This window comes from Martes martes (assembly GCF_963455335.1).
Source record: "Martes martes genome assembly, chromosome: 12".
In the NCBI taxonomy this organism is placed as follows: domain Eukaryota; kingdom Metazoa; phylum Chordata; class Mammalia; order Carnivora; family Mustelidae; genus Martes; species Martes martes.
This window is the reverse complement of record NC_137900.1, coordinates 54,151,362-54,164,239: the sequence shown is the minus strand read 5'-3', so window position 1 is coordinate 54,164,239 and position 12,878 is coordinate 54,151,362. Positions and strand designations below refer to the sequence as shown.

Genomic DNA, 12,878 nt, shown 5'->3' with positions numbered 1-12,878 from the left:
CTCTCTGCCTGCCTCTCTGCCTACTTGTGATCTCTCTCTCTCTCTCTCTCTCTGTCAAATAAATAAATAAAATCTTTTAAAAAATTTTTTTTTAAATAAAAAATAGTTAGCTTGTAACAGAAAACACCATGGGTCCTCTCCAAATCTGGCTTTCATGTTGGCCCTCAATATTCAAAGTTCCCATTTCCACCTTACCAAAACTGAGTTGGGAGGAAAAGGTACAAATACAATGCTTTGGAAGGTATTGGAGATCATGTAGAAGGACAAATTTTATTCTGTAGAAAGTTCAAATTCAATTTTCCTGCCAGGTTAGGGACCTTGGGGTTCAATCTCAAGTTCACCTGGGGTCCTTCAAAGAACTTAGGTAACCCTGGTGAATTTTAAGACTTACACTGAAATTGATTTCTTAGTTCTCAGATGTTTTAAACAACTTTCACAACTCTTCAGGACCTGATTTTAGCACAGACCAGTATTCTGAATTTACGGTTATCACCTCAGGTGTAGTTTCGGACTCCTTTATTCATTGCATCTTTTCCTTTTCTTACCCACCTCCCTCATCACCCACCTCTCTGTACTGGGAAATAGCTTTCGTGAAAAAAAAAAAAAAAAAAAAGAAAAATCCCACCATTAGCTAGTGTGAAGGTTTAAAGAGATTTCTGTGCTCTCCGCTTATTGTTTTGCTCCCCTGCTCAGTTGCCAGTTAGAGAACTAGATTAATCATAGAATTCCCAGCATAAACAATTTATCATTACCTTAATGTCTATCAATGTAGCTGTTTCTCTCCTTTATAAACGTTCTTTCCTTTATAAACGTTCTTTTTAAACAGCATAGGACAACGATCATCTCTTTCCTTTACTGCTTGTTTTTTGTTTTTGTTTTTAGATAAAGGCTGCTTAAAGCTTTTCCATTTCTCCTTATCACTGTGTCATCTGTTTGAGGACCTCTTTCTCCATTATTCACCTAATCTGTACTTAGGAAATCCAAGTCTTCCTTTAACATGCCTTCTCAACAAAACAAACCATTATCCCTTAAAAAAAAAAAAAATTGATAATGACCACTAATATTTATGTGGTAGGTGCTGCACATGGACTCTCTTTAACCCTCACCTTCATTCTGCTTTAGTATCATGAATTAACAAAGGAGTTAAGAATCGTAGCCATCATCAGCCTACCTATGTTCCACAGCTAACAAATGTCAAACAGACTTGGAGCCAGGTATTTCTGGGTCCAAATTTTCACTATTTGTTCTTTCTTCTTTAAGTCTACTTCCTGATGTTTTTGTTTGTGTTTCTTACATTAATAGGACAAGCTTTTAAATAAATACCCAGTGCACAAAAAGTATGAAAATAAGCAATTTCACATACTAGTTTTAGAAAGGTGTAATCATTGTACCCGAGAGGCCCTTTGATCAGAACTAATAGAAAGGCCTTAGTCAGCTCCCTACAGGTTTTAGTTCCTGCTTTATTCTTAATGAAATGAAGTTCATCTTATCAAAGCTTGGTCACAGTCAGACATGACAAGAAAGCTTTGATTGTAAGGTTTCTGCTGACAGTGAAAGCTAGATGGAGTCAGCAGTTGGCCCTTCAAGACTAAAACTGAAAAATATTTGTGGTGAGAATAAAGCACAACCTTCCTCCACAGTTTCCAAAGTGCATCAAAGAACTATGATGAGATAGGGCCCCAAAGTACCTACTTCTGCCTCATTGAAAGACCGTGGTAGAGCAGGAAAGGTATTCCAGATCTGAAGGGAGCCTGTCTGCTGCCTGCTTGCTTAAGTACGTACCCATCCTTCTTCGTGATGGTCCTTAACTCTGAAAAAAACAAACAAACAAAAATTTAAGGAAAAAACTCCAGATACTATCCATCTTAGTTGAGCTCCTTTCTGGTTAAATTGCAGCTATGACTGAATTAGCTACTGTGATTCCATATGTTAGACATACTTAGCTAGATTCAGGGATCCAAGCAATAAAATAAACTTTCCCTAAAGCATTATTGAAATAAATCAGAAATAGGATGCCAGTTATCTCCATATCTAGCTGGTGATATGCAGATTGGCCAAACTCTGCCAGAGAAGATTAACTCTCCAGCAGAATTTATAAAACAGAACAAAAACAAAAACAAAACTCACTTTTTTACCATCAATTCAAAATAAACTGAAGACTACAGAGTGTGTAATCAAACTTTTGCCTTGAACAGAGTCCTGTAAATGCAACGGAAAATACATTTTTCCCTGCTCTACTTTAAAAGTATTTGAAAAATGTTATTTTCAAGGAGTAAAAACATCATTAAGTTGCCCAGTGAACACACACATGTTGGCCCACTGACAGGCACATGTGAGGAAGCCAGGAACTCCTCATCCTCCACCTTCCCTTAAGCTTGCTCTCTCAGGGAGGGACACCAAGTCTTATCCAGTTGACAAAAAGGCTAGAAATCATTTTGGCACCTTCCTCTCCTACATCCCTCACAGTCCATCCATAACTAAAGCATTTCTCTGTTCTACTTCAGAACACATTTTCAATCTGTCCATTTACCCAAGCCTATTCCTATGACCCTAATCGAGACCACTTCTATTCCAGGTTGAATTAATGCAACAGCTTCAGGAGTTTCAACTTTTTCCCTCTTGCAAATCTATTTTTCATGCTGCAGTCCGATTAATCTTCCCCAAATATAAATCTGATCATATCACTCTTTTGCATAAAACACTTTAATGTCTTGCTGTTGCCCTCAGGATAGAGTGAAAACAGCTTATCACGGTTTACAAGCCTCTTGTAAATCATTCCTCTAATTACCTCTTTGGCCTCTCTTCTGTCTCTCTCCTGTATTTGCTCCAACCAGTATGGATGACTTTAATTCTCCAATCACAGAGGACTCCATCGCTTCCATGCCTTTGTACTCCCCATTTTCTTTGCCTAGAACTCGCTCTCTCTCTCTCCGAGTTGGATGACTGTGGGGGCTAGGGGGCGAAAATGGAAATAAACTGTTGCCAGGCTGTTATGCATTTGACCTGAAGCAATTTGATGACACCTCTAAGTAGGCTGTGATAAATTAAAGATGTATACTATAATCCTTAGAACAACAAATAAAAATAACATACATAAACATAGGCAGAAAGGCTAAAGAACTGAAATATAATACTCAAAGATTAAAATAGAAAAAGGCAAGAAAGGAACAAAAAATTCAAATAGTGACAGATAGACAACAAATAGCAAAATGGCACCCCAGAATGCAATCATTTTAGTTAACTATATTTGGTATAAGTGGACAAAGCAATCTCACAGAAGGCAGAGACTGCAGAGATATTGGGACTGATTGAAAAACAAGAACCAGACACCTGCTGGCTATAAAAGAAACTAACTACAGAGACCCAAGTATGTTGAGAGTTAGGGATGGAAAAAGATACACCCAGAGAACATGAAGCTCAAGAAAGCTAGAGTGGCTACAGTAACATTCAAAATGAGTTGAAGACAAGGAGTGTTACTAGAGACAAAGATGGACCTTTCCTAACTATAAAGGATCTGTAAAACAATCTCAGTAGGTTTCAAAGGATTGAAATGCTGCAGAGCAATTCTCTGACCACAACAGAATCACGTTAAAAAAATACAATAAGACTCTAGAGAAGATCTACTGCATACTTGGAATAAGCTAGCTCTATCCTAAGCCATCCATCAGTCAAAAAGAAGCATAAAGTAAAAAAAAAAAAAAAAAAAAAAAAATTGTCTGAATAAGTTTTATATATATATATATATATATATATATATATATAAACTTCTGAAAGGCAATTAAGTAATTCATGGGTTTATAATTTTAATAGCTTATATTAGAAATGAAGGTCTGAAATCAATGTTCTCGGATTCCACCTTAGGAAGAAAACAAAATGAGCCAACCAAACCCCGATGAACCTGTACCAAACATCTGTGCACATTAATCAAATTATTTCCTTACAGTAGATCTTCAGAAAAAAAATCTGACTCATCAGACCCACCCTTTTCTGGATGCAGTCGGTACGTTTACGGCACTGCCTGTAATGATAGATTCACAGCTGTCTACTTGTCTCCCAGTGCCTCAACTTGTGTACATTAAATATATAATTTTTTTGTATGTCAGTCATCCCTCAATAAAGTGGCTTTTAAAAATTCAAAGTTAGGGAAAAAATGGTTCAAAGGGAAGCACATACTGAACTTAGATGTATTTAAATTTAATGTATCCAGTAACCTCCTCACTGTTGTCCCTGAGCCTCCTGAAGGCTGTGCTCATTCATATTTCCTCCATCAGTTCCTTCTACTCTTGCTAATTCTGGGTAAAAATAGGGATTAAACTTAGGTTAAAATGATATGTTCCTGTTGTTCAACCTGCATTTCTTCACTTACTGGTGAGGTTGATCATCTTTTCATACACTGATTAGCTGTTCTTAGTGTTTGTTACATTCATTGCCTCATTTTCTATTCACATTTACCTCTTTTCCTTGTTGATTAATAAAAGCTATTTATTTAATACCAGACTGATCATGGTCTTTGGGTATTCAATGTGTATATTGTTTATTTGCTTGTTATGCTATTTTTTAAAATGCATGCAGCCAAATAGATCATTTTCTTTCATGGTCTCTGGCTTTATTCATAGAAAATGCTTTTCAACTCTATTATAAAATTAGTGAATTTTCTTCTAATACTATATCTATTCATGCATTTTCGTTCTTAATTCATCTGGAATTTATTTTATTGGACCAAGTGAAGTTGTCTATCTTTTCCCACTAAATATCTAGCTAATCATTTATATCTTTCTCACTGAATTAAAATGCTACCTTTCACCTATACTAATTTTTCAAATATTTTATGTTAATTCTCTACTTTGTTTCATTGACTGTATTTTCATGTAGCGTACTATTTTATTTTGCATATCTTGTAGGGTCTGTTGCCGTTACAACTGTTTAATTAATTTCTGGTTACTGTCATATTTATCTTCTTTCAAAGAAAGAAATTTTGAATTTCTCAATATATACATAGATCGGAGATATATTTGGATTTGAAAAACAATGTCTTTATAATATTGAATCTATTATGTCTCTTTTTCATAAGTTTTGTTCTCTTAGTAGGGCTGAGTGTTTGTCATATTCTGTGTATTTCTCATTAAATTTATTCTAAAGAATTTAATTTTTTTCTGAGATCCTGTGACTAATCATTTGTGAAGATATTTTTTAAATGTTTTGTACCATGTTAATTTATTCTCCTACTCTAATCATTTTTCAGGTACTTTAAACAATAGTTTGATCTACAAATAATGCTAGTTTTACCACATCCTTTCTAATAATACCAACTCCTATGTTCCTAAATAATGGATTTTGGAGCATTGTCTGAATCTTTGCCTTGTTCATTCAGGGGCACTTCTCTAGTGATTCACCATTAGGTTTGATCCTAGTTATGTTTTTATGGATATATTTATTTAGATGTAGACATAGCTTTACATGGACATAGACATATATGTAAACACTGTGAATGGAGAATTGTGCTTTCAATGGCTCTTTTAGGAGTTGATCAAATACCTTTTTATCTGAAAATACTGTTTTACATTACTGAGACTTGTGTAAAATATGGTGTTTGTGGATCAATTGACCCCTCAGGATCTCATGTAGAGAGGCCAAGCTCAAGAATAACCCGTCTTACTATTCAGTTGAACAGTAAGTTCAGGGTCTGCCTATCTACTATTAAAGCATACTCCTCTCCAGTATCATCTGATACCTATTTACATTCAGTTTAAGATGTTCACTGGGTTTGAATGTGAATATTAAAGGATAGTTCATTTCTTATTTAAAATTTTTTTTCTTAAAATTATGACTCTTAAAGCATTTTCATCATCATAGCCATTATGGTGCTTTCATTCTGTCTCTTTCCTATAATAAACACAAAGCATACAAGGATTTTGAGGATTTTTTTGCTTACCTCAAAAAAGAAAATTTATGAAGGCATAAATTTAATGAGAAAAATTTATGAAGGCATAAATGAAGACTTAACTGAATTCTGAAGGATGTACACCTTCTAACTGGCAGTTTTTAGTAGAAAGCTTATACAATGAAGCCTCAGCCTCTTGTATTCAATGTAACTTTGTTTGTACTTTGAACCTAAGAGCCTGATATCAAATGAAGCTTCTCTTCACTTCATTTTGAGCAGAGTTTGATATCCCAGCATTAGAGATGTAGACACTGATTCAAACTGAATGTTTCCTCTTAGCCGCTGACCTCTTTTGCTTGAGTGTGACTTCAAAATAGAGCCTTTTGTGAAAGGTGTGTTGTTGTGCCTCATGCTCTAGTGCCGGGCGGTGTGGTGTATTAGTCTCTTTATAATTGTTAAATATTGACATTGTCCTAATTCTGGGATGCTATTACTACTGCCATCCTCCTTTTATAGCCAAGGAAAACAACATAAAGGGAGGCGCAACAACTTACCCCATGTGGCTAATAAGGGCAGCTCTCGGTTTTAATCCCAGATCGATGTGATTCCCAATTCTGGGTCCTTTCCGTGGCACTTGCTGCCTTACTGATGTCCCTTTTTTTAAAGATTTTACTTATTTATCTGATAGAGAGAGAGAAAGCACGAGAGGGAACACAAGCAGGGGGAGTGGGAGAGGGAGAAGCAGGGAGCAGGATGCGGGGCTCGATCCCAGGATCCCGGGACCATGACATGAGCCAAAGGCAGACAGATGCTTAATGACTGAGCCACCCAGGCACCCCTACCTATCCATATCCTAACTCAACTTCTCTTCCTGCCTTCTCCTGCAGGCCCGTGACCAAGGTGTAGACTAAGAGGTGGAGTCATGCTTCACACGGCCATATCATGTTGGCAGCCATTCCTGGGTCTGGCTGTGGTGTTACTCTTCATGGGATCCACCATTGGCTGCCCTGCTCGCTGTGAGTGCTCTGCCCAGAACAAATCTGTGAGCTGCCACAGAAGGCGGCTGATCGCCATCCCGGAGGGCATTCCCATTGAGACCAAAATCTTGGACCTCAGCAAGAACAGGCTGAAGAGTGTCAACCCTGAAGAGTTCATATCCTATCCTCTGCTGGAGGAGATAGATTTGAGTGACAACATCATCGCCAATGTGGAGCCCGGAGCTTTTAACAATCTCTTTAACCTTCGTTCCCTCCGCCTCAAAGGCAACCGCCTGAAACTGGTCCCCTTAGGGGTCTTCACGGGGCTATCCAACCTCACCAAGCTGGACATTAGTGAGAATAAGATTGTCATTTTACTGGACTACATGTTCCAGGACCTGCACAACCTGAAGTCTCTAGAGGTGGGGGACAACGACTTGGTTTATATATCACACAGGGCTTTCAGCGGGCTGCTTAGCTTGGAGCAGCTCACCCTGGAGAAATGCAACCTCACGGCAGTACCGACAGAAGCCCTTTCCCACCTGCGCAGCCTCCTCAGCCTGCATCTGAAGCATCTCAATATCAACACTATGCCCGTGTATGCCTTCAAAAGACTGTTCCACCTGAAACATCTAGAGATTGACTCTTGGCCATTACTGGATATGATGCCTGCCAATAGCCTCTACGGTCTCAACCTCACGTCCCTGTCCATCACCAACACCAACCTGTCTACAGTCCCCTTCCTCGCCTTTAAACACCTGGTGTATCTGACCCACCTCAACCTCTCCTACAATCCCATCAGCGCCATCGAAGCCGGCATGTTCTCCGACCTGATCCGCCTTCAGGAGCTTCACATCGTGGGCGCCCAGCTCCGCACCATCGAGCCTCACTCCTTCCAAGGGCTCCGCTTCCTCCGTGTGCTCAATGTGTCTCAGAACCTACTGGAGACTTTGGAAGAGAACGTCTTCTCCTCCCCTAGGGCTTTGGAGGTCCTGAGCATCAACAACAACCCCCTGGCCTGCGACTGCCGTCTCCTGTGGATCCTGCAACGGCACCCCACGCTGCAGTTCGGGGGCCAGCAGCCCATGTGTGCCGGCCCGGACACCATCCGCGAGAGATCGTTCAAGGATTTCCACAGCACCGCCCTTTCTTTTTACTTTACCTGCAAAAAACCCAAAATCCGTGAAAAGAAGCTGCAGCATCTGCTGGTGGACGAAGGGCAGACGGTCCAGCTCGAATGCAGCGCGGACGGAGACCCTCAGCCTGTCATTTCCTGGGTGACGCCGCGGAGGCGTTTTATCACTGCCAAGTCCAACGGCAGAGCCACCGTGTTGGGCGACGGCACCTTGGAAATCCGCTTCGCCCAGGATCAAGACAGCGGGATGTACGTTTGCATCGCCAGCAATGCGGCGGGGAACGACACCTATACGGCCTCTTTAACGGTGAAAGGCTTCACCTCAGACCGCTTCCTTTATGCCAACAGGACCCCTATGTACATGACAGACTCCAACGACACCATGTCCAACGGCACCAATGCCAACACTTTCTCCCTGGACCTCAAAACAATACTGGTGTCTACGGCCATGGGCTGTTTCACATTCCTGGGAGTGGTTTTATTTTGTTTTCTCCTCCTTTTTGTGTGGAGCCGAGGGAAAGGCAAGCATAAAAACAGCATTGACCTCGAGTATGTGCCCCGAAAAAACAATGGTGCTGTTGTGGAAGGGGAGGTGGCTGGACCCAGGAGGTTCAACATGAAAATGATCTGAGGGTCTAGCACTCACGCTGTTGTTTCTGGGCCGGTGTTGGTCACCAGTGAGACAGCTGGCACAATCAATGACTAGGTTAGAAGGTAGCCTCGTGCAGCCGCCCTGTGTCAAAGCAGGGCCCATGGGAGCAGGAGGACTTCTCATGGAGACTGTCCACCTAGAGGGAGGCAGGCAGACACGTGTCGGAGCCCTTCACAGTGGGATACTAATTGTTTGCATTGCAAATATCGGCATTCTGGGGATCTCAGTAATGAACCTGAACCTTTGGCTCATGCTCATGGACAGTTACTCTACATTTTCTACCACGGCAAAAACAAAAGAAAAAAACAAGGAACAACCTACAATGTAGGATTTACATATTAAAAAGACACATTTGTCAAAAACATACTCTACGGAAAAATTTGTATCTATGATTCTCATTTGTTAAAGCCTTGCATCATACCATATTGTTGGTTCAGCACCACAATGAAATCAATATATTCTTTACTCTTTTTTTTTTGAAACATATATGCTGTATATGTTTTAAAGCAATATGAATGAGAGGTTGTGCTTTTAGTTACTCACCACTATAGATCCAAGTGTGATTTCACCTTCCTTTCCATAGAGATGACCCTGAGACTAGATCCCTGGAGTTATGGGCGGAGAGATGTGGGACCATGCGTTTGTCTGATATAGGATGCCAAGAAATAGGGCCCAAGGCAAAACTGCTCAACTCTGTTAACTTCTGTTACTATAAATAAAGGCATGTGCCTAGTTTTGATACAGAATGGAATATTTTTTATACTTGTGATATCACCCTGGACCAGTTTACTGTAACAAAGCCCTCGGGTTCTCCAGAAGGTTGTGTGCCACTTAGTTGTACCTGTAAAACGCAAAGTAGCTGTTCGTGAGGAAGATCATCCGTTTAAACACAACTTGGTTTTACTTTCATCAGTTGCTGCTAATGGGTGAATAGGAAGAGCACGTAGTTGTTATCTATACTCATAGGGTAATACTGACCTTGTAGCAGAGATCAAGGATTCGGATGTGCAAAAGCTCTGTGGATAAAAAAGAGTTCTCCTCTGATGCCGGCACAAACCAGGGTGACCCAGACAAGCAGCCGGGGATCTGTTACAGTGAGAGCTGGCTGAAGCCTGGACTGCTGCCAGTCACAGGAAGTAACCAGCTACTACGCTGATGTTTTCCATTCAGATATGTACTGTACATACAGTATTACCTTGAATGGGTAACTTCAGGGCTTTTCCCTGCTTCCTTTTAGCTTGAGAATTGTCTTGTGTACACAAGAGGAATCCGTCTCATTTTTAAAGAGGTGAGGAGAAACAAGGTTAATTAAAAAGCACTGGTTTTTCCCTCTACTCTCAACAGAGTAGAGGGAAAAACCAGGCTCAAGAGTCCTACAAATGGGTTAAATTGTGCAGGTACTTTTACCCCTCTGACCCAAGGATCTCTGTCCAGTTCAGTTTGTATTAATGACTGTTACTCGAAGTTAAAACATGATAGTGTTTGTTTGTTTGTTTGTTTGTTTGTTTTTAATGGCATCCTGCCCCTACCACCAGTGATCTGGTTCAAATGAGACATAATTCTGTTTGGCTAAATGTTCAGTGAATAGCTTTCAAGGCATATATTCATATCTGAGAAAGCACTGAATGCAGAGTGGATTCCTGAAACGTGATCTATTTAATCAGCAAAGGATAGATAGAAAATGTCCATTCTTTGTACATTTGAGACAGACCTGAAAGTGAGCCCCCTTTTGGACAGTGAGTGGGAAGTTTCAGAGGTTTGTTTCCTGACATACCGCCTGGGGGTTTGACTTTCAAAAAGCTGGCTTTTTTTTTTTTTTTTAATCATTTGAAATTTTGAGGAGCTTCGATAAAATTAAATTGACCCCAATAAAAAAGTGACAGGTCCAGAAATTGTTTTGCCGATTGGACAGTAGCACAGTTAAACCCCTTTCTCCCTTAATAAAGGGTGGAAATGAGACAGAAAGATTGAAGCATTGCCTCTTTAAGTCATTTTTCATTTGACTTTCCTAATGCCTATCATAGATCTTTTAGAAATTCATTTTCCACTTTTGGAAATTACTTCATATTACATATCCAATATTACAAATCAAGACTTTTCTGTAACTCATCTCCTATCTCCCATGTGCAGGTAGAATGGGGTCTTTCAAACTGAAAAGAAAGTGGAGGGCTAGTCTTCCACGACTTCATAGAAAATACTTCATCTTCATTGTGCACCGTTGTATTTGCAACTCATTGTCCAACAACAAGAGAAAACATAGAGCAATTAATAAAAGGGTTTTGTGACTGTAGCTGTTCTTTTCTGTTAAATTAAAAGTTAACCGAAAGCAGCTTAGTAAATGAAACAGAGTTCAAATGAACCCATCCACAAAAAGATTAAGTGAAAAGATTTTGTGATTATTCCATTAGAAGAAGTGAGACTTCACTCTTTTAGGGACTTCCACGCTCTGATGTGTGGAACAACAGGTATTTAAGATATCAGCAAGCACGCTTCCAAAAGAGAGATCGGATAGACCACTAAATTGGGACAATGCTGCGTTCTTTAACCACCTCTTGACGTTTAAATATACATGAACCTAATGAATTCTCTGCAAGTCCTGTAAAAAAGAATTCTGTTTAATATTGCTCACCTTAGGGTTTCTCTATAATTTATTTGAGCACAAAGCTTTTCCTTTTCTGATGTTAACTATTAACATCTTGAAAAACTGAAGTCCCGAAAAACCCAGTGTGGTCGACAGTGAACTAAAGTCGTGCTCTGCTGAAGTATTCCTAAACCAGTGTTACCACGAAGAGCAAAACTACTGTTTGAATTGGGCTCCAACAGTTAATAAAAAAATATACCACCTGCAAACGTGATCTGGTCATAAGAATGTATTGGCCAGATATTTCTTGGAGAATTCGCTACTTTCTGCCAGACACATCACAGTAATGCATTTATTGTTAATTCAATAGCTACTTAATTTTCTCCGTTCTCACTAGCGGTGCAGATCTTGGGTTTCTTTGTATATCTGTAAAGCTCTGAACGTGGGTTCCGTTAACTAGCTCTAGGGCTTAGTATGGAGTTACACATAAGGAATTTTCCCTTATGCCTTTAAATTACCTCTTGATTAGAGCCAAGTAGACCATGGTAGAGAATAACAGCTCAGAGAGCACACGGGCCAAATTCTCTCCTAAGTAGACCTTTCCGAGTCAGCCTCTTCCTAGAGGATTTGTCTTAAAATGCCGCAAGAAGAAGTACAGTTGTTTGGCTCAGCACTTAGTGCTAGGTTGACCAGTTCAGGGGTGTATGTGTGTGTGTGTGTGTGTGTGTTTCTATATCATTTTCAAATAAATGTTTATTTTCTCCAGGTATTAAATCTCTAGAAGAACAAATTCTCTAACTAGAGCCCTAATACTCTGAAAGAATTAATCCATGTCTGAAATGCGTATTACCAGAATAAAGTAACTCACCAATCTGGCTTATTATGTTCCTGGTGAGGGATTTCTATTTGTCCAAATTCTCCTAGTACTCACTTATTTAAACCTCATTTCATTTTCACTGCATTTATAGTTATGAGCTTTTCAAATATTCTCATAATCTGAAAATGTAAACCAAGAATTGCCAAGATTTACACATCCTAGTACCTGAGGACTTGGGTCAGATTTCTAGGTTTGCTCAAGCTTCTCAGAAATTTTGCTTTCACCACCAACTCCCTAGTAGTATGAAGGCATTCAGGATTTGCTCTACAGAGTCAAGGGTGGATTCTTTTTTCATTGTTCTGTCAAATATTTTGCTCTCCTCAGTTCTCAGAGAAGCCCAGGAGTTACGTAATCTTCTATGACTTTTTTAGAAAAAGGATTATTTAAATCTCACCTGCATTGACACCTGACTTTTGTCACTTTCCATGACTCAAGTAGGAACAAATATATTTATATTTTAGAACGTACAAAAGAGAGGATGTGATCTTGGAGAAGAAAAATTGAATATAGTTCCATGTAAATTAACTTACCCTTCCAGGTTCTCCCTTCATCTCTGGGTCAAGACATTTGTTTTAACTTCAGGGACTGTGCTCAGAAGCTGTTCAGCAACATGTAAATGTCTTGAGGCTTTCTAGGAAAGAAAAAAAAAAATACATCATTTTCAGCATAGAAGGCTAAGACTTGACAAAAAGGCATTATTGAGTGTTTAAAGAAAGGTTAGAGAGAGATACTTGGATCCATTTTAATTCTATTTCCTCTGTTGCTAAAATTTACT

At 39.5% G+C, this 12,878-nt stretch overlaps 1 protein-coding gene across 1 annotated transcript; it reads left to right on the top strand.

The window, feature by feature from the left end:
• Nucleotides 1-6,803: 6,803 nt before the first annotated feature.
• LINGO2 (leucine rich repeat and Ig domain containing 2) lies at nt 6,804-8,624 on the top strand (the record flags this gene model as incomplete). The annotated part of the gene is made up of 1 exon (XM_080819829.1): nt 6,804-8,624. The coding sequence occupies one exon, from the start codon at nt 6,804-6,806 to the stop codon at nt 8,622-8,624; it is 1,821 nt and encodes a 606-aa protein (XP_080675955.1).
• Between the last annotated feature and the right edge of the window lie 4,254 nt (nt 8,625-12,878).